This window comes from Clupea harengus, chromosome 22, assembly GCF_900700415.2.
Source record: "Clupea harengus chromosome 22, Ch_v2.0.2, whole genome shotgun sequence".
NCBI classification, from domain to species: Eukaryota; Metazoa; Chordata; class Actinopteri; order Clupeiformes; family Clupeidae; genus Clupea; species Clupea harengus.
In genome coordinates, this window is record NC_045173.1 from 265,218 (window position 1) to 286,638 (window position 21,421).

Consider the following 21,421-nt stretch of genomic DNA (forward strand, 5'->3'; position numbering starts at 1 on the left):
TCAACTTGTGAAGACCCCCTTCAGACCCCCTTCAGTAATGGTTTATGTTTACAAGTTATGTAGGTACAAGTTTTTCAGAGTCAAAGTCAGATTTTCTTTTTATTTGATTGGCTAGCTTTCTTGTGTCCCAACCTTTGGTAGTGAATGGCATCACCTTCAAAAGAGTTTGGCCCTGATGGCCTACTTTCCATAAATGGAAGGTTGTACGAGCTCACCAACACATTGATCTTCACTCGAATTATGGAAAAGGTTGATGTTGTACTTGCTGGTAGCCTTTGTAATTGGATAGACTAGTAAGGTCCACATTAGTTTCCCTATGGGTTGAGATAGCTAGCCAGTTAACGGATAAGTACTTGAATTCCATTGTGAGAAATGTAGTTCAGTTGAAGGACTTAACATTAAATAAACGGCAGACTTGTATTATTAGCCTTGCAGCAAGCAATGGGTACATTTCCATTTTCAGATTTGAAAAGCTTCACGTCCACAGTCCACCCAAAAACAAGAGCTATTCTGGAAGGCCCAGACAGCCGTCTGCACTGAGCACACGCAACACTTAGCAGGTGCATCACAGCAGTGTCATCTTCTGTTGACTGACCAATCAAATCAATGGAGAGGACTTGACTCTGTGTCTGTTGGTGGACAGCAGCTAATTAAAAACAAATGATGCCTCAACACACTTCAGTTAGTCACTTTGAAAACACAAATGAAATATGTAAATATTGCATTCAAATGTTTGTGAAAACGTCATGTAGTATTGTAGTGTAATTCGATTAACGGCTCAAACACACCAACTGCGGGAGTGGTGAAGACATGCTCTGGAAGGGACACTAAAAGTCATGCCAATGAAAGCGGCCCTACGGACAGCAAATAAGTGGATTTAGGTTCAGCAGCTCTATTTTCCAATTGAAAATAACTTCCAAATAATCAATTTTTCCTTTTTTTTAATTGTCCATTTAGACAACTCGGCACAAAACACATTTAACTAAAGGAGCTTGAGCTTAAGCTTTTCATTTCAGAATCAGAATCAGAATAGTATTTATTGCCAAGTAGGTTTACACCTACCTGGAATTTGTTCTGATGTATAGGTGCATACAGTAAACATAAAAACATACAAACACAGTAAGTACTACACATAACATAAAACATAAAAACACAGTAAGTACTACACAAACACAATAAGTACTACAATACAAAAAGCAGGGCAGGAGTGCAAAAGTGAATGTGCAGTGTGCAATGTGCAATGTAGTGTGTGTTAACATAACACAGGCTTGAGGTGTGGGAGCGGGATGAGAGTCCACGTCAGGTGGCCTTGTTACTAAGGCCAACGGCAGCCGGGAAGAAGCTGGTTTTGTGGCGTGAGGTTTTGGTCCTGATGGACCGCAGCCTCCTGCCAGAGGGAAGGACCTCGAAAAGTTTGTGACCCGGGTGGGAGGGATCGGCCACAATCTTACCTGCCCGCCTCAGGGTCCTAGAGACAAACAGGTCCTGTAGAGAGGGCAGATTGCAGCCAATCACCTTCTCGGCGGAACGGATGATACGCTGCAGTCTGCCTTTGTCATTGGCAGTGGCAGCAGCGTACCAGACGGTGATGGAGGAGGTGAGGATGGACTCGATGATGCAGGTGTAGAAGTGCACCATCATTGTCTTTGGCAGGTTAAACTTCTTCAGCTGCCGCAGAAAGTACATCCTCTGTTGAGCTCTTTTGGTGAGGGAGCTGATGTTCAGCCCCCACTTGAGGTCCTGGGAGATGATGGTGCCCAGGAAGCGGAAGGACTCCGCAGTGTCGACTGGGGAGTCACTCAGGGTGATGGGGGTGGGTGGGGCTGGGTTCCTTCTGAAGTCTACGACCATCTCCACTGTCTTCAGAGCATTTAGCTCCAGGTTGTTCTGCCCACACCAGGTCACCAGATGGTCAATCTCCCACCTGTAAGCGGACTCATCCCCCCCTGTGGTAAAACCATATTACTGGCTCTTAAGTTTTAATTTAAGTGTAATTTGAAATGTATTTGAACATAAATTTGTTTGTAAGTTTGCATTATTGCATATATTGTGAAGCAATCCGCTATTTCACACACTCAGTACTCTTGTTTGAATTACTCACAAAGTCGTTGTTGTGTAGACGAATCACGTATCACATGAAAAAGTGGACCTTATGCCTCGCAATGATGTTCTCCTGACATCGCTATATTTTGAGATAAGTGTAACAGTATAACAATTTAATAGAATATTTAGTAGAACAATTTAATGAAATGATTTGCCTTGCATATGAATGGTAATATGAAATATAGAAAAACTTAAAGCTTGTTGTGTCACTGATATTGGCACCCTTTGCTGTAAATCAGTATGGAAACACATTATGACTCCCCTGTGGTAAATCACAAATGAGAATCACCTGTGATAAATTGTCTGTGCCCATGTGACATGTATTAGCCAATGAATGATGACTTCCGTGTTTTAAAAAGCCACCTGTTATTCCTTGTTCCTTTGTCACAATGGTGAAGACAAAGGAGCTGTCTGAGATAGATAGATAGATAGATAGATAGATAGATGGATACTTTATTAATCCCGAGGGAAATTTAGGTCATCCATAGTAGCTTATATACACTTACTCACAGACATACATACATAAATCACATACACATTGGGGGGACATGTTCACAGGGAGTGGGGTGTTTACAGATACAGGAATGGATCTGACCCTATGGTACATGGTGCATAGCTTGGTAAAGTGTTGATGTCCACGAGGAAAGTGTTCATGTGCTTGTGTGGATAGTGCAACGTTCTTGTGCTTGTGTGTGTGTGTGTGGATAGTGCAAAGAGATATAAGTTGTTCAGTCTGTGCAAGGGGCTAGTATAGCCAGTAGAGGGATGGATGGACAGTGGGATGGTAAGTGAAGAGATGAGAAGAGAAGGGAAGGGCAGACTGAGGTAGAGTCATGCAGAGAAGTCCATCCCCCTCTCCCTCCCCCTCCCCTCAGCGTGGCGTTATGCAGCTTAATGGCCCTGCGGACAAAGGACTTCCTCAGCCTGTCCGATGAGCATGACAGTGACAGGAGTGTGCCACTGAATATGCTCTTCTGTCTGTTGAGAGTAGTGTGTAGTGGGTGGTGGACATATTGTCCAAGATAGTCAGTAACCTACTCAGGGTCCTTCTCTCCGCCACTGATGTTAGGCAGTCCAGTTCGGTGCCCACAACAGCTCCCGCCCTCCTCACCAGTCTGTCCAGTCGCCCCGCATCCCTCTTCTTTATGCTGCCTCCCCAGCACACCACAGCATAAAAGAGGACGCTGGCAACCACAGACTGGTAAAACATGCGCAGGAGTTTGTTGCAGACATTTAAGGACCTCAACCTCCTCAGGAAGTAGAGCCGGCTCTGACCCTTCTTGTAGATTGCATCAATGTTGGCTGACCAGTCCAGTTTATTGTCCAGATGCACTCCTAGGTATTTGTAAGTGTTGACCACCTCCACACTGACCCCCTCGATGGAGACTGGTAGCAGAGGAGGCTGGGACCTCCTAAAGTCCACCACCATCTCCTTGGTCTTAGAGGTGTTCAGCCAGGCTCCTGTACTCACCCTCCTGTCCATCCCTGATACATCCCACAACAGCAGAGTCATCAGAGAGGACATCAGAAGGGCTATTATTAGCATACACAAGACCTCCCAAGGGTATAAGGCCATCTCCAAAGACCTTGGTATCCCTGTTTCAACAGTGCGTAATGTTATTAAGAAGTTTGCCAAGCATGGAACTGTCGAGAGCCTCCCTGGACGACGTGGGTGGAAGAGAAACATTGATGAGAGAAGTCTTCCAAGGACCTGAAGCCAACCTGGAACAGTCTGGGGTCATGGTTTCAACAAGTACCATACGCCGCACACTAAACCAAACGGGGCTTTATGGGCGAATGCCAAGGAAGAAACCATTGCTGAGGAAAAGACATAAAAAGGAACGACTGATCTTTGCCAAAGAGTACCTGGACAAACCGCAGTCCTTCTGGAAAAATGTTCTCTGGACCGATGAAACAAAAATAGAGCTTTTTGGCAATGCACACCAACAGTTTGTTTACAGACGGCGCAATGGAGCCTACAAGGAAAATAACACCCTACTAACAGTTAAGCATGGTGGAGGATCCATAATGCTGTGGGGCTGCTTTGCTGCATCTGGTACTGGAGGCCTTGACCGTATCACAGGAATCATAAAATCAGAGAATTATCAAGAGATTTTAGAGCAAAATGTCCTACCAGTGTAAGAGAACTTGGTTTGAATCGAAGATCATGGGTCCTCCGGCAAGACAAAGACCTAAAGCACACATCCAAAAGCACGCAGGAATGGTTGAAAAGGGAAAAAAGGTTTTAAAATGGCCAGCAATGAGTCCTGATCTCAATCCGCTGAAATCTGCTATTGGGGAAAAGAACCCTGCAAACATTCAAGAGCTTGAACAAATTGCAAAGGAAGAGCGGGAGAGAAAATACCAGCTGAGAAGTGCAAGAAGCTTCTAGATGGCTACAAGAAACGTTTGGAGGCCGTCATCACTGCCAAAGGGTGTGCAACCAAAGATTATAAGAGGGGTGCCGTTATTGCTGCACATGATGTTTTTTCTGTTTCTTCTTTGAAATTACAATATGCAAAGTTGAAAAAACTATTTTCTTTGTTAAATTACTTTGGACCTCCAATTAAAATATCCTGATATACAGTAAATTTGGTACATTTCCATTTATTTCTGAAGATATTGCACAGGTGAAGGGGTGCTAATAAGGGTGAGCAGGACTGGATGTTAGAGGGCCTCAAGACGGCGCCTTGAGACATCAATGAAATACCAAATGATGACTGTTTTAGATGTCAGGATCACAAAAGGCCTGTTTTCAGACCAAAGACATGAAGAGATGACCAACATGCGTTTTCTTCTTCTTCTAGCGTCACCTAGTGGTCAAATGGGGTCATTGTTGCTGGACTCCCTCAGGGCAGAGGCTTGAGTCAGACTTCAGGCCTGACTTGAAATAACAATTATATTTTTAGACCAAAGATATGAAGAGTATTGACCAAAAACATGTTTTTTCTTGTTATAGCTGTCCCGAATGTCCCAAACTCTCTTTGGGCGGGGTGTTACGGCATTCCACCAAGTTTGGTGTAGATTTATAAAAGTGTTGACGAGGTAGGGGCCCATTTCCTGTTTGGTGGCTTCGCAACCAACTTTGATTTTGTCATGGGCGAATGCTTTCAAAAAATCTAAAATCATTGTGTGAAAATTTTTGAGGCTTTGTATGAAGATAATCTGTGTCAAATTTGGTGAATATTGGGCAATTTTGTTTGTAGCGTGTTTTTATTTTTGAGTTGCAATTCATCAAAATGTAAATACTGCATGGAAAATATTACAATTTTCTTAATCAGGTGATTTCCCGTACTGCATGAGTGGTTGTTTTTTCATGCGCCAATTTATCACCTTCCCGCTTCTGAACCTTATAAAATGTGTAAATTATAAAAATCCCCAACTCTGAAAGGTTGTGACATAGGCCTTCAGGTCTGCCTCACCCAATAGAAGGAGGGCCAATGGAGCAGTTGATTAAATTCGAACACTGATCATCGTGCAGTTAGTCAAGTTAGACTCAAGTTAGATCATCATTCTTAATTTGCACTCATTGTCACTGTTTAGCTGTGCACATACAAGCCGTGTCTAACAAGTGTTAAGCAGGCTAAACACCCTATGTAAATATTGCCCGACGGGTTTTAAAAACTGAAGGTGGCCTGTCTTTCCATTCATTTATAGGTCATGGAATTTCAGCTTTTTTGTCAGTGAAAATCAGGGAATTTGACATTGACTTGAGTGGGAACCCTGGAACACATTTCTATGTTCACTCTCTCCCAGTGAGCCAATGCTCAGCTCAACAGGCTTTCACTCGCCTGTTCAGTTCGACTGGGGTCTTCTGGATGCATCGACTGCACCAAATAGAGTTCAGTATGTTCCCAGAATAATTTTAAAGTAAAAAGATCATGTAATGGGTACAATTTCAGTCTAATTAACATTTAAATAGACTACTATTAAACTACTATTTAAATAGACTACTACTCTAGTTACCTGAGGCCAACCTAATATGTTAACGCTTACTATAAGAGCACTCTCTCTCATCACTCCGTACCTATCCTAATATGTTAACGCTTACTATAAGAGCACTCTCTCTCATCACTCCGTACCTATTACTAATGTGTTATCCTAACGCTTACTATAAGAGCACTCTCTCTCATCACTCCGTACCTATCCTAATATGTTAACGCTTACTATAAGAGCACTCTTTCTCATCACACCGTCCCTATCCTAATATGTTAACGCTTACTATAAGAGCACTCTTTCTCATCATACCGTACCTATCCTATTGGGGGGAAAAGTGAATGTGCTAGAAAACTGGGATTTCCTTCTCCAAACTTATTTCCATAGAAAACAGAGATGGCCCTCCTCCCACAGCTAGTGCCAGAATGGCTGCTGAAATATTTGACATTTAAAACAACAGTTAGGAGTTCTAAAACTAGAAAGCTGACTACTTAGAAGGCGTGCAGAAATCTTTCAAATGCCACAAACAGCCCAGTTGGCACTGATTAAAGCTTGTGTCTTTTAGCGATCTAGTTGGCGGTGTTGTGCTCTGAAAGCTTTTACATTTGGCTCCGGTGCTCCGTCCCAGACCACAGAACTATATAGTACGTCCCCTGGGTGACTAGTGTGTATCTGTCCTTCATATGCCCATATGTCATATAGTCTAAGAGAGCAGAACACACTTTTTACAGGCTCCAAATCACATACCCTGATTAACAATATATCAGTCAGTTACAAGAGACGTGTATTGGCCATTTTAAAACATATCTGCCGAGCTACAGTTATGTGTAATTGAATGTAATTGTGTGGAACCGATGAAGCAGTGAGGTTTATTCCTTGGAAAAGCGTGGTGATATTGCCATCAATCAAATCTGACGCATTCAGTTTAAACAGATTGCTCGGCAATGCTATTGGGCAGATTTAACCGAGCCCTTCACTAATTAAGCTCAATTGCCTTTGGACCGCAGCTTTACCGCGTTCTCTAAAGCGGCTCATTTTAAGTCACAGTGTGCATGCGTCTTTAGTTTCTGACAGCCATTGCATGTTTGTTCTCTCTTATTGTCCACATTTTGATAAACAGAAAAATAGCCTGCAACTTCAGAAGTGCAAAATGATAGCTTGAGGATCTGATGAATTTATTGAATAGAGTCACGATCTGTGGTGATTTTTTTTTTTTTTTTTTTTTCCTTTTTAGGGAATCCATCAGAATGGTGGCTTCACAAAGGTGTGGTTTGCCATGAAGACTTTTCTGACCCCCAGCATTCTCATCATCATGGTGTGGTACTGGAGGCGCATCACGCTGATGACACGTCCACCCGTCCTCCTGGAAAGGTAAGACCTGTTGGGATGATGATCAGGAGGCGGATCATGTTGATTATGATGATACTGGTCATTGCTAGATTTAAAAAAAGACTAAACTCAACTTCTCAATCATTATACAATGCAAATCATTTGTATTCATTTTTAAATATAATGTCCCACCAATGTAAGCCTGCAGCCTTGAAGTTGATAATCCCACACAATAAACTTTGCACAAACACACACGCCTACAACAAAGTAATTACTAATGCAAACAAAATAACATTTTCTACAAACATAATACATGTTTAACAACATACTGTTGAGTTTTTCAGTAACTGGAACTGTTTGAACTCAAACCATAACAAGGAGACATGTAAAAAGCAGGTTTGAATCATTCTCTGATTATAGTGAATACAAAACACAAGAGGACCGGTAACCGTGATCTTATTGATGATGGCAGCAGTCATCTGCAGGCACAGTAGATGGAACTTTGGGACAGATAGTGGACAGTTTTGGAGTTTTGGAGGCAACATCCAATTAGTGCAATGACCAATAGGGGAGAGGTCGCTCCAGGGGTTAAATTGGGTCGGGATAGTCCGGGACTCCGCTCCGGCACATATGCTCTTCAATGTCATCAAATGTCAGTCAGACAGCTCAGAGATAGAAGGATGTCATGGTAGGGAGAAAAATAAGTAAGAAACCGTTTTATAACTTAAAGGTGCAGTGTGTAGTTTTTAATTGGCATAGTGTTGAGGTTTCTGAATTGCAACCAGCTGATAATGGCTCCAATTGGTGGAAGTGACTGAAATGATCAAATCCAAAAGTTGCGGCAACTGAAGTCAAATTTGTTGAACGCTCACATGGTTCATTATCTGCCAAATAGTTCCATACCAGTGTTCCTGCTCAGCAGTACTATAGTTTGAGCTGCAACTATTGGAGTTTCTGCATTAAGCGGTTTGAGCTGAATTAATCACAGACAAAAGTACAAAGAATAACTAGATTTGCATTTCCTGAAGGAAATACCAGGGCATGCAAAGCAAAAGTTAACGATTCAAAATAAATAAATATAACGTAAAAGATCAGGACATTTAACGCAATTCAAGGCATGCAGAGAGAGCCAAAGGAGAAGGAGGGCAACTATGCTATGGTAACTGAATTAGTTGTTATGGTAACTGAAGTGGTTGTTATGCTGTTTTTAGGGTAGTCATGATTTGTTTCTATGGTTCGAGGTAGTGGTTGCTAGGATGTTGTTTGGGTAACTGATGCGATGACTACTGGCAGTCTGGAGCCCTGCATTAACCCTAGATTTAAATGAATCCTATATAACAAGCTCACGAGTGTACGTATCTCAGGAAAAACTGAACAGCGATTACAATGTCTCAGATACTTGTAGAAGATGTCCAACCCACGATGGTACATTTAGTTTAATAAAGCACCCAGTGCTACGTGACGCTATGTTTTGACTGGATGACTTTATCTTCATACATCTTGTGCTCATCTTAATCTAATTTTGTGTGATCCAATTTCTCAAATGACTTGTGGTTCCAGATGGGGAAAAAAACCTGGTCAATCAAAGTTAGTTTTGTGGTTTTTTTCTGCACGTTTCTTCATTTTCTCTCAACAGGATGATCTTTGCTCTGGGTATCTCGATGACCTTCATCAACATCCCTGTAGAATGGTTCTCCGTGGGTTTCAACTGGACATGGATGCTTCTGTTTGGAGACATTCGCCAGGGCATATTCTACGCCATGCTTCTGTCTTTCTGGATCATCTTCTGTGGAGAGCATCTAATGGTCAGTAGCACCACAACCAAGTCAGCAGAGATAACATACTATTGTTTTACTTGAATGGAATCATCTTTCATCTTTCACAAAAACCTTCTCTGATTGATATATGAATGCATCCCTTCATTGAGGTGGTAGTTCCATGTCAACTCAACCAACTTAAAAGCAACTGCAAAACAGCACATTTTGTGTTTTGACGACAACCTTTTATCTTCTTTTTTTTGTGAAAAGAATAACAGACTTAGTGAGCACTGGTAGAATGTTTGCTTATATGCTTGATCTCTCACATTTCCTGATATTTGAAGGACATTATCCTATATGAATTTGGATACACTATTTCCACTCCCCAGAAATATGCTAAAACAGCCCCCTAGTCTGGCTTCTCAGCCTTTGGTTCCATTGCAGTGGGGGCCTTTGCTCTCTGATTGCGATGTCAATTCAGAGAATGTTTAGATAATGTTAGGATTACCTCGGGGTTGAGTCAACAGTTGAATAAAGCTACTTAAACTCCAGATGGCTTCATGGCAGCTGGACTGACTTGATAAATGAAGATAGCAGCGCTACTGTTGATTTTAGCTGATAAATGAAGATAGCAGCGCTACTGTTGATTTTAGCTGATGTCAAGCTTACATGTTCAGACAGTGAATGTAACCTCGTGCTAACTGTTGTTGTTTGTCACTCACGTTGAGTGAAATAAGCAGTTTCAGGGAGTAGGTACTCTCGCCCCAGAAAACGACCCTGTTAGTCATCCACAAGTTGAGGTCATGAAGATGGGTTGATGAGGGTGCTGGGAGACAGAGGGACTTAAAGTGTAAGCATGTTAGGTGAAAATTCACCCTAGTTACCTCAGGACTCCGGAGCTGCATATAAGTATATTTATTAGACAAACAACAACAATTGCAATCGGGCTCACTCCCAGCACAAGGCTGAAAGTGAAGCAATGGTAAACACATCGCACAAGGTTTATATAGACAGAAGTTTAGCGTTCAGCAGGGATAACCACGTGGTGGATTTCTGGCGTCCGAGGCAAGGATGGAAGTTTTGCACAAGGTCGGAAGAAGCACAGTTCGACCCTTCTTATCACCTCTGGTCTAAACATGCTCTTGTACATGTGCAGACTAAGTGGCACCTAATAATCTAAGTTACACACACGCAGAAACACAGAAAAGCCATGTTCCTGCTTACATAAGTACATGATTCATATAAGGTCATTAATAATACAAGGCACTTGCATCAGTAAGCATAGCAGCAAAAGCAAACAACACGACATTGAAGGATGGTGCTGGGAGGGAGGAGATGGAGAATGAATAGGAGAAGTGAGTGAGGCAGGAAGTGACCTATCTATTTCTATACCTAGTGTGCTTCATGTGTCCTTACTAGTGTGCTTCATGTGTCCTTACCAGTGTGCTTTATGTGTCCTTACTAGTGTGCTTCATGTGTCCTTACTAGTGTGCTTCATGTGTCCTTACCAGTGTGCTTCATGTGTCCTTACTAGTGTGCTTCATGTGTCCTATCTAGTGTGCTTCATGTGTCCTATCTAGTGTGCTTCATGTGTCCTATCTAGTGTGCTTCATGTGTCCTATCTAGTGTGTAGAAGTGAGTGAGGCAGGAAGTGAACCACTGCTGCACATTGCTGTAGACTCTAGAGAGATTGCAGGGTTATTTTTGAACCACACAACAGAGTCTATGTTTTTTGTTATTTTGCATATTTTGTGAAATAATTTTGTATGTATTTCTTGATTTGTCTTTTTCCCTTTTTTTAATGTATTGAGAATGAATAGAACTGTACAGACATTGGTACCAGCTGCTCTGCGAAAAACTCATTTATTTTCATTTCACTCATGAACACATTTGGAAATTGACAAATAACCAAGCAAAACTCTAAAGTTCGGTTTGTAAAACATCTGGTACCTCTGATCCATCTGATGTCTAGTATCTTTGATATCCGTGTGTCACAAATATTCCAGAGCGTTGATTTCTCTTGTAGGACCAGACGGAGAGGAACCGCTTCTCCGTGTACTGGAAGCAGATCGGCCCCATCGTCTTTGGCTCCTTCTGTCTTTTCATCTTTGACATGTGTGAGAGGTGAGATGGACCACATTATTATTATAAGATAATATATAATATATTATTAATAATAATAATATATTATTTTTTATATAAGATTCAACCCCATGAGCTCATATGGCTTCAGCATCATTTCACTCCATTTTCTTCCAAGCATCTATTTTGATCATTAGAAGAGCTAACCACACATAATACTGAAAGTCTGGGTTATATTCGCCATCGTCTGGTATGATACTACAGGCAGAAGTTCAACATTAACATTCATCATTCATCAAGAACCTTGTGTCTTTATACTGTAACGCGTATCTGGAATGGAATGGATGTCAGAGATCTTCTCTTTTCAGTGGAGAATGTCTGTAGTCTGGGGATGTCATAAACATGCTGGAAGGACATTCTAGTAGGATTTCCCAATTTGAAAAAATATATATGTACAGTATATGTAAAATAATCTACCTTATGCAAGAATGCTGACATTTGCTGACATTTGGAATTCTCCACATGCCTCTAAATGTGACTCCTCCAGGTCCTCTCTTTCGACTCTCAAACTTCCCCTTTTCACTTGAGTGGATACACACTGACCTCTGACCTCTAGTCTCCATCACTATATGTGTCCTATCTAGTGTGCTTCATGTGTCCTACCTAGTGTGCTTCATGTGTCCTTACTAGTGTGCTTCATGTGTCCTTACTGGTGTGCTTCATGTGTCCTACCTAGTGTGCTTCATGTGTCCTTACTAGTGTGCTTCATGTGTCCTACCTAGTGTGCTTCATGTGTCCTTACTAGTGTGCTTCATGTGTCCTACCTAGTGTCCTACCTAGTGTGCTTCATGTGTCCTACCTAGTGTGCTTCATGTGTCCTACCTAGTGTGCTTCATGTGTCCTTACTAGTGTGCTTCATGTGTCCTTACTAGTGTGCTTCATGTGTCCTACCTAGTGTGCTTCATGTGTCCTACCTAGTGTGCTTCATGTGTCCTACCTAGTGTGCTTCATGTGTCCTACCTAGTGTGCTTCATGTGTCCTTACTAGTGTGCTTCATGTGTCCTTACTAGTGTGCTTCATGTGTCCTACCTAGTGTGCTTCATGTGTCCTACCTAGTGTGCTTCATGTGTCCTATCTAGTGTGCTTCATGTGTCCTATCTAGTGTGCTTCATGTGTCCTACCTAGTGTGCTTCATGTGTCCTTACTAGTGTGCTTCATGTGTCCTTACTAGTGTGCTTCATGTGTCCTACCTAGTGTGCTTCATGTGTCCTATCTAGTGTGCTTCATGTGTCCTACCTAGTGTGCTTCATTACCTAGTGTGCTTCATGTGTCCCTGCTGTTCACTAACTGCATGATGTCCGCCCTCTAGTGCCAATGTGCAAGCTCCTCCTTCCGCTGTAGCAAAGGCACCGACTTCACCCAACTGACTTGAACTAGTTGTTAACTAGTGGTGTTCAATGCAGTGATGTACTTCAGACTAGTGGTGTTCAATGCAGTGATGTACTTCAGACTAGTGGTGTTCAATGCAGTGATGTACTTTAGACTAGTGGTGTTCAATGCAGTGATGTACTTTAGACTAGTGGTGTTCAATGCAGTGATGTACTTCAGTGGTGTTCAATGCAGCCTCCTGTACTTTAGACTAGTGGTGTTCAATGCAGCCTCCTGTACTTCAGGCCTTTTCCCTTCCCTGGTGGATCCTTTCAGTGTAGTCTCCTTCCTCCATCCACGTATCCAAACCTTTCCCCGTCCCCCTGAGCTGGCCGTACCCATGTCCATCCCCCTTCTCATAATCGAAGCACTGCCAAAGTCCAAAACCATCTGGTATGCCTGTAAGGTTTTTTTTTCTTTCAAAAACAAGGACATTTCTTGGAGATTCCCAACCTACGGTAGTAAATATATATTTTTTCAAAATTGCTAAGGCAGTGTCCTATAATCGTGGTTTTGATATCCCCTAATTCTAGACATTCTACTCTACAGATATCTAAAGTGATATCCACTCTGGTGTCAGTTTCATGTCAACTTTCTGAACTGGTAATATTGTGGGAAATTGTGATTCTGCAAATTCATGTTGTCCCATACTGTCATGCCTTCTACAGCAGGAGTGCTTTTGAAATAATAGTTTTCTGATTTTTTGCTTTGTTTTGTTTTCTTCCAGAGGAGTGCAGTTGAAAAATCCATTCTTCAGCATCTGGGCGTCTGAAGTGGGGACAGAATTGGCTGTATCCTTAACAATGGTTTCATACTTGACAACAACACAAACTAAAAACATTAACTAGCAACTGAATACGTAAATATACGTTCTCTTTATTTCTATTTGTAGCTAAAGTGATTTGCTATACTCAATTATAATTTGGGGGGAATAGTACTGTATATTAATGAATCATTAAGGCATGTTAACTTTGATCCTGTTTTTATCTTGTGTGCTTGTTTGTTGTCATGCTCTTACAGTAAGGCATTAGGTCATTGTTCGCTAGTTAGGTGCCTAATTGTGAGTGCAAGTTTACCAAGCCATGTCAAGCAAATCTAGGAGCAGGGAGTGGTGAATGTCTCCTTTTTTCCTGCAAATATCTGTGAAAGTAAAAGCTACAAAAAGGAATCAATGTATGAAGTGAAAGTCAAGATATTCAGAGATATAGGAAGAGTGTTTATGTGGTGATTTAGGTTGCTGGGGTAGTCAAGGTGGTTGCTAGGATGTTGCTTGGGTAGTTGATATGGTCGCTGTGGTGGTTGCTATGGGTAGTCATGTGTAGCTATGGTAGTCATGGTGGTTAAATTGGTGTTGCTAGGAGTTACAGTGATAGGTGAAAATTCACCCTAGTTACCTCAGGACTCCGGAGCTGCATATAAGTATATTTATTAGACAAACAACAATTGCAATCGGGCTCACTCCCAGCACAAGGCTGAAACTGAAGCAATGGTAAACACATCGCACAAGGTTTATATAGACAGAAGTTTAGCGTTCAGCAGAGATAACCACATGGTGGATTTCTGACGTCCGAGGTAACGATGGAAGTTTTGCACAAGGTTGGAAGAAGCACAGTTCGACCCTTCTTATCACTTCTGGTCTAAACATGCTCTTGTACATATGCAGACTAAGTGGCACCTCATAATCTAAGTTACACACACACACAGAAAATAAGCACATGATTCATACTTTCTTAAGTAATTAACAGTGTTTGGAAATGATCTCCATCCTACAGAAATGGGGAGATGGAGAAAGAGGTAGAAAGAAGTGATATGGCAAAGAGATGGGGAGAGAGAGTATAAACAGGCATAAATAAATAAATAGAGAGAGAAGGAACAAAATGTTTGGCTTCTGATATTGGTGTTAGAGAAATTGATGTGGCATACAGACTGAAAAGAGGGGAGATGAAAATGAGAGAATGTGGATTGAAACAGAGAGTGTGTGAGGTGTGAGGAGATTCATTGGGATGGATAAAGAGAGAGAGATAAGGGAGGTATTGGACATGAATTATATGGTTAGAATCATTGATAATTGAGTCCAGACATTTTAGATGGAACATGAAGGAAGGAGAGAAGAAAGATTGAAGGGAGGATGGAAAGAAAAGAAGAACATGTCAGACAGGCGCACGTAAAGGAGGGAGGATTGATGAATGGAAGAGGAGACCAACATCCAGTTCAGTAAGATGGTGGAACATGGTGCCAACGGTTGGGTAGCTATGTTCACATAGTCATAAGGTAGCTACAAAAGATATTTGGAATCACTAATTGTCTCTGAAACATGCTGTAATGGATTACATGCTGTAATGGTTGTCTCAATATTATGCCTATGGAAACACATTTGCATCACTTGCATACAGGGCTTTAAAGCATCTCATCTTGGCTGAGTTTAATAAAACTATGTGCAATGAGTGTTCACATGCACCCTGAGGTGCTCGTGTTTTTTATCTTTTCCTTAATTGAGTGACATTCAGATGGCCTTCATCATTGTGGCGGGGATCTGTGCTTGCCTGTACTTCCTCTTCCTGTGTTTCATGGTCTTCCAAGTGTTCCGCAACATTAGCTGCAAGCGCTCATCGCTCCCCGCCATGACCAAAGCTCGCCGGCTTCATTACGAGGTTAATTAATACATTGCTTCATTACGAGGTTAATTAATACAATGCTTCATTATGAGGTTAATTAATACAATGCTTCATTACGAGGTTAATTAATACAATGCTTCATTACGAGGTTAATTAATACAATGCTTCATTATGAGGTTAATTAATACAATGCTTCATTATGAGGTTAATTAATCCAAAGCTTCATTACGAGGTTAATTAATCCAATGCTCATACTTGCGTAAACAAGCCATCGTGGCTCCGTAGGTACATTACCATAAGTTTAGACAGACAATTTGATCCTGCTTTACAAAGTAAGGGTTTATACAGGAAAGAACATTGATGTGAAAGTTTGTGAACCCCTTAGAAGGTTTGGAATAAATGCATTCATTTGACTTCAAATGTGATCAGCTCTTCATCAAAGTAATCTTTAATTGAAAGAGAAGCCAGTGGAATATTTATTCTCAAAAAAATCTGATATACTTATTTATACCTTTGTTGACCAAATGATCCAATATGAAAGGACTGTAGTGTGAAAAAGTACTTTAACATCTTTAACAACAAAAATCAGAAACGTTTTTAAGTTTACACCTACCAGGAATTTCCTATGGTATATTAGTGCAAACAATAAACATACACAATAATCATAATACTATTGTACTATTGATATCCATCTGTGAAGTGACGATCATCAGATGGTGGGTCTTTTAGAAAGACAGCAAAGTATGTTTAAGGTAGACGAAATTCTGAGTTGAAATAGGGTGAGCCAAGTACACATTTTTGTAAAGAAAGACCACTCCAATAAAGAACATCCAATCAGAAATCTCTAAGGAGTTCACAAACTTTCTAGAACCACTGTAATTCATAACTAGATAATTGTATTTCTATCTGAATTAAAGCAGTATAACGGAAGAATTGCTAATCACTAACGAGATGCTAGCGGCTTAAACTAGCGAAACCTCTTGAAATGTGCTTACTTTGACACTATGACAAACTAGTTAGTCAACAACTGTCCTAACACAGTCAAACATCACGCAAGTGCAACACAAGACAAAGCAAGACGGCAAATAAGCTACTTACTAGTTCGGCAGACAGTAGAAACCGGGCGGCTTCAGACAAACCTACATAACGGAGTAATATGCCTACGGACCCTGGTATGGCAATGGCACGGAGGCGATTCTCCATATTAAAAGTCATTGTAGCGCCCCAAATTTTTTAAAGCTGTTATTTTAAGGTAAAACTGCTTATCCTAACCCTAACCCTGAGGTACAGTTACTACATAATGTCACTTTAAGTCACAATAGAATAAATAACCATACTTTTGTCATTTCTGACCACAATTTCTCCCAGGGTCTAATCTTCCGTTTCAAGTTCCTTATGCTCGTCACCCTGGCATGTGCTGCAATGACCGTCATCTTCTTCATCATCAGTCAGGTATGCCTTCATCTTCTTCATCATCAGTCAGGTATGCCTTTTTCCCCCTTGTCTAAATACGGGTTCTATTTTAAAACAATGTGTAAATGGTATGTTAAGTACTGGGAAAAGCTTAGCAGTTATTTGTTTTTCATGCACTACATCCTCTACCATCTATTTTCCTTCTATTTGGACATTATGCACTGGGTCTGCTGGGTTTTGTGATGGAAAGTTCTGGTCCTCTCGTATCCACCGGCAGGTGAATGAAGGTCATTGGCATTGGGGAGACTACACGGTTCAGGTGAACAGTGCCTTCTTCACTGGGATCTACGGCATGTGGAACCTCTATGTGTTTGCTCTTCTGTTCCTGTATGCACCATCACACAAACTCTACGGCGATGAGCAGTCTAGTGGTAAGGATTTCACTCCTCATAACACCATAACACAAAATAAACACCTTATAAATGCATGGTTTTCACTGTGGGGGGGAATGAGGTAGCCTGTGTGTGTGTGTGCGTACGAACGAGATATTTTAATATCTTAATCAACAGTCCTAACCCTTCCTTAATTTCTTTGTGTCTAAACTCAGTATGTCCCCTATCCCTTTCACTCCCTCTCTTTCTCTCTATCTCTCTATCTATCTACATTTCTTTATTGCTTTGTCTGTCTCTCTGTCTTCATCACCTTCCCGATCTCAAGTGCCCTTACATGGCTTTGCTTTTCTCTACCCCTCTCTCTCTCTCTCTCTGTGCATGCATTCAATATTGTGAATAATGTATGTATGTATTTATTTTTCTGCCCTCAGTAAACGCGAATCTGATCTGTTCCGGAGGTCATGGAGCCAACAGTGGAGAAGACATTCAGCTGACCACCACCATCACTCACGTGGATGGACCAACAGAGATCTACAAGATGACGGGCAAAGAGGCCCAGGAGTAGCCGCCGCCGCCTCCTCCTCCGCCTGCCTTTTAACCCATCACACCTACACTCTCATCCAATCGCTTTTTCTATCCACCAGTACCTGTATGTTACCCAAAAAGAAAAGGTCTGGAAAAGATCCAAATTTAGATTTTTATGGAATTTCACAGTTATAAAAAAATATATATATATATATAACAGTAAGTCTAACACACTTGATGGGGCCTTTCCCCCATGGAAGGTTGGGGTAGTTCAAATGTATTAGAGTATGACTGGTGATTCCATTGGTAATGCCAATTGGTATATCTTGAAAATGAGAGGGAAAAGGGAAAAATGACATTTAAGGCTACGTCTTTCCTCTTGCACTTTGCCATTTTAAGGTTCTTTAGGCTGTAAGTATCTCGGTACAAATGAAATCTTTACACATCTCTAATAATTTTGTCTTGAATTATGTCCCCGTAAATTCTCTTTCTCATTTAGCATGTGCACATTGCCCATTTTGTCAAGTATTTCTTTCAGAGCAGTAGTTTCTCAGAGTTAGTCATTCTGATGTGATGTGTGACCATGCATTTATCACCTCCATCATGGAGCTTATGTTTTCAGTTCAGTTCAGTTCGGTTTGTTTGTTTGTCATTAGAATCACGCAAAATTGATTTTCATGATTTTATGGAGGGGTGTGGCATAGGCCAAGTAAAAAGCCCATTCAATTTTGAAGCAGATCTGAATCAAGGCGTGAACCTTCAAATTATCTTTTTGCTTTTGTTTCCATTGCAAGATGGTTGAAGATCTGTGCTGTCCGAGTGCCTCTCTAGTTTAGTTCTCTTTTCTTTTAGATGTGTTGCATACTATGTAAACCATTTCTTAGCTATTTAGTGACTGTGCTCAGAGGATTTTACCAGACCAAGGGCCAGATGTATCAATCTTTGCATACAACTTGTCAAGGTCGGATACACATAGAAATGTTCTAGGTAAACATCCCCATGGAAGACACGCCTTTTTGAAATTCAAGTCAAATTACTCCTAACATGCTAATTAAAGTGAGGGGTTCAATTAATATATGGACAACTCCGCTTTACTGAGATCCTGCACTTCTCCATTTTGAAATGTGCGCCATACACTGCTTTTACAAAGAATGAGCAAATCCTTCAGGCCGTGACTCTATGTAGTATGTACGGTCGTGGTGGAGTCTGAAATAATGTCAGTATTGATTTTAATGGAAGCTGATAAACCTGTATTTCAATAGGAGTACAGTCAACTACTCCAGTTACATTGGCTGAAAGAACATGCTAATATTGGCCTCCATGCTGTTTAATATACCTTGAGGTCAACCTGGCGATTCTTCTCCATTCAGTTGGTATGATGGTTATATGACCTATTCAGTTACGACAGTATTAGACCCACAAAAGGAACAATACATATGCAAGAATTCCTATCCACAAGGATTGATACACGGGCCGTTTAGCATACTTGAATCGACATTTAATTCCTCTTGGTTTCGCCAATCTTCAAATTACGAATATAATGTGTACACCCCCTTGAGACCAAGCACAGAGGTACATGTTTTTCCATGATGTATCTTTTCATAAGGATCGTTTTCTACGTAGCAACGTGCTCAGCACAATGCGTATGCACTGTTGATATATGTGGCCCCGCATGTAATCTGGCCTCACTCTTTTTGAACTGCAAATATGTAATGTATGTTAGACTGCAAATATATTTTATCAAGTGTTTAATAAAGATGAGTTTTACATTGTATCGTAGCTTTTTTTGTATTTCAACAGTCCGATTTTATATAATTTACAACAAGTTCAGTTCGTACCACATCTTTTCCACTAAACTAAAACTTGGGTATATTTAAATTGCTTACCACGTAGATATTTTCACTCCAGCATGGATGGACAAATGTAGTGCAAATGGCTGCTACATGACACCTTCAGGTTCCATTTTTTCCCAACATGGGCATAAATCATGCGTTTTACTATTTAAAAAAAAATCCAGGGGTTCTTTAAATGTCAGGGTTCTGGATGGTGCATTTGAGAAATTTGGAAATCAGGATTTCCCCTTCAAATGTCTTGGGTGCCCTCATTTCCACCTCCGAGACACAGGTATGGGCACGAGGCATTTGACACACAGGTATGGGCACACAGGTATGGACACACAGGTATGGGCACGAGGCATTAGACACACAGGTATGGACACACAGGTATGGGCACGAGACATTTGACACACAGGTATGGGCTGGGGACATTTGACACACAGGTATGGGCTGGAGGCATTTGACATGGGCTGAGGCCTATTCTGGATGCCGCTTCAAGACAGTACCTTTGCCTTCTGGGACCCTACTCAGGTGTTTGTAGTACTTTTACCCCCAACAAGCTGTGTTTATTCATATAGACTCATTGGGGACTTCTCTTGTTAGTTTTTATTCAATTAGTTTGACTTAATTAAATGTACTTGAATGATGATGGCATAATTTAGGTGAGCTAGTACAGGACACATTTGCAGATGATTTTTACCTGTGTCATTGCCCCCATACCCATAATTCAATTCAATTCAATTAAATGTTGTTTATTTCTATAGAGCCAATAACAATTGAAGTTCTCTCAAGACCCTTTACAGAGTCCAAAGCCTGAACCCTAGAGCAAGCACTTGATAAAGGTCCTGACATTAGCCAAGCAAACTTCTAGTGTTTTCCGTTTTGGTCAGGTCACAGGTCTTCACTTCCTGTTCAACCACCCATCCTTTACCGACTGATGTCATTGGCCTGAGGCAACAGGCGGGAGTCTAGAGTGGTAAACATGGTTGCAGACAACTCTTAACTCACTCCCTACGGTTTCTTCTGTAACTAAAACTTTTTCACCAAATTGTGGCTATCAAATCCTTAGGTAATTGATGTGTTTACTTAAGTGGACTTCGTGGTTGTTGTGAGAACACTTGCAATCCCCGATTGGTAAAGCTAGCTATGGTTAGCTTCTGCTCACCTTATGAAATTGATGACGCATTAAGCTAAGTGACTTGCCTTGTCTGCTATTTTTCACTGGTAACAGAGGGATAGCAACAGACATATTTTAGAGATATAAGTGGTCTATGGTCAGAGACGACATAAATGTGTATTTTAATGAATATAATCGAATGCAGGGTCTCTCAAGCAGTTATTTAATTGCCATGGGTGTTATCGATTTTCCAAAACCCCATTTATTTCTTTTTAAACCTGGAACGTGCAAAAAGGCTAATATGCGGCAGATGGGTCCCCCCCTTATGTGCCGTGGTTCTGCTTAAGGTTCCTTCCTGATTAACAGGGAGTTTTTCCTTGCCCCTGTTGCCATTGTGCTTGCACAAATATTTTGATACCTCTTGTAAATATTTCGTAATTGTCTGGATTTACATGTTGAGCATCTGATGCTCCAGGGGTCCTGCCTGTTTTGCAGGCTCTGTAAAGCGCCTTGAGACAATTTTATTGTTTTGGGGCTTTATAAATATAATTTTATTGAATTAATCCGCTGCATACAAAATGACGACGGTCACTCCCACACTCTACAGTGTTTGACTGGATTGGTACATGACGGCTCCATATATTAAGAATCTTTAATATTTCTATTAACAAATTATTAACTAATATTTCTATTACAAAATGTAACCATATATTATCATCAATTTCATGTCCTAAAATGTTATATTTCTGAAATATTTGCCATTCGAGTGTTTAATCAGTGGTGTGTTTTATTTATTATTCTCAGTTTCTTTCTTGAAAACGTTGTTTTTCACGGGACTTTTATTTAGAAACTTTTAGCCATATTTGCTAGCCTCATTCTATATCCGGTT

At 40.9% G+C, this 21,421-nt stretch overlaps 1 protein-coding gene across 1 annotated transcript in view; it reads left to right on the forward strand.

Moving 5' to 3' along the window:
• The window catches only part of wls (Wnt ligand secretion mediator), a 34,240-nt gene extending 14,888 nt beyond the window's left edge, over positions 1 to 19,352 (forward strand). The window contains exons 5-12 of the mRNA XM_031560512.2: positions 7,274 to 7,410; positions 9,005 to 9,173; positions 11,152 to 11,249; positions 13,363 to 13,426; positions 15,143 to 15,286; positions 16,619 to 16,702; positions 16,941 to 17,094; positions 17,487 to 19,352. Of these exons, the coding sequence (XP_031416372.1) occupies positions 7,274 to 7,410; positions 9,005 to 9,173; positions 11,152 to 11,249; positions 13,363 to 13,426; positions 15,143 to 15,286; positions 16,619 to 16,702; positions 16,941 to 17,094; positions 17,487 to 17,620 (984 nt within the window). The 3' untranslated portion in view covers positions 17,621 to 19,352. The remainder of the gene's footprint in view (positions 1 to 7,273; positions 7,411 to 9,004; positions 9,174 to 11,151; positions 11,250 to 13,362; positions 13,427 to 15,142; positions 15,287 to 16,618; positions 16,703 to 16,940; positions 17,095 to 17,486) is intronic.
• Positions 19,353 to 21,421: the final 2,069 nt, after the last annotated feature.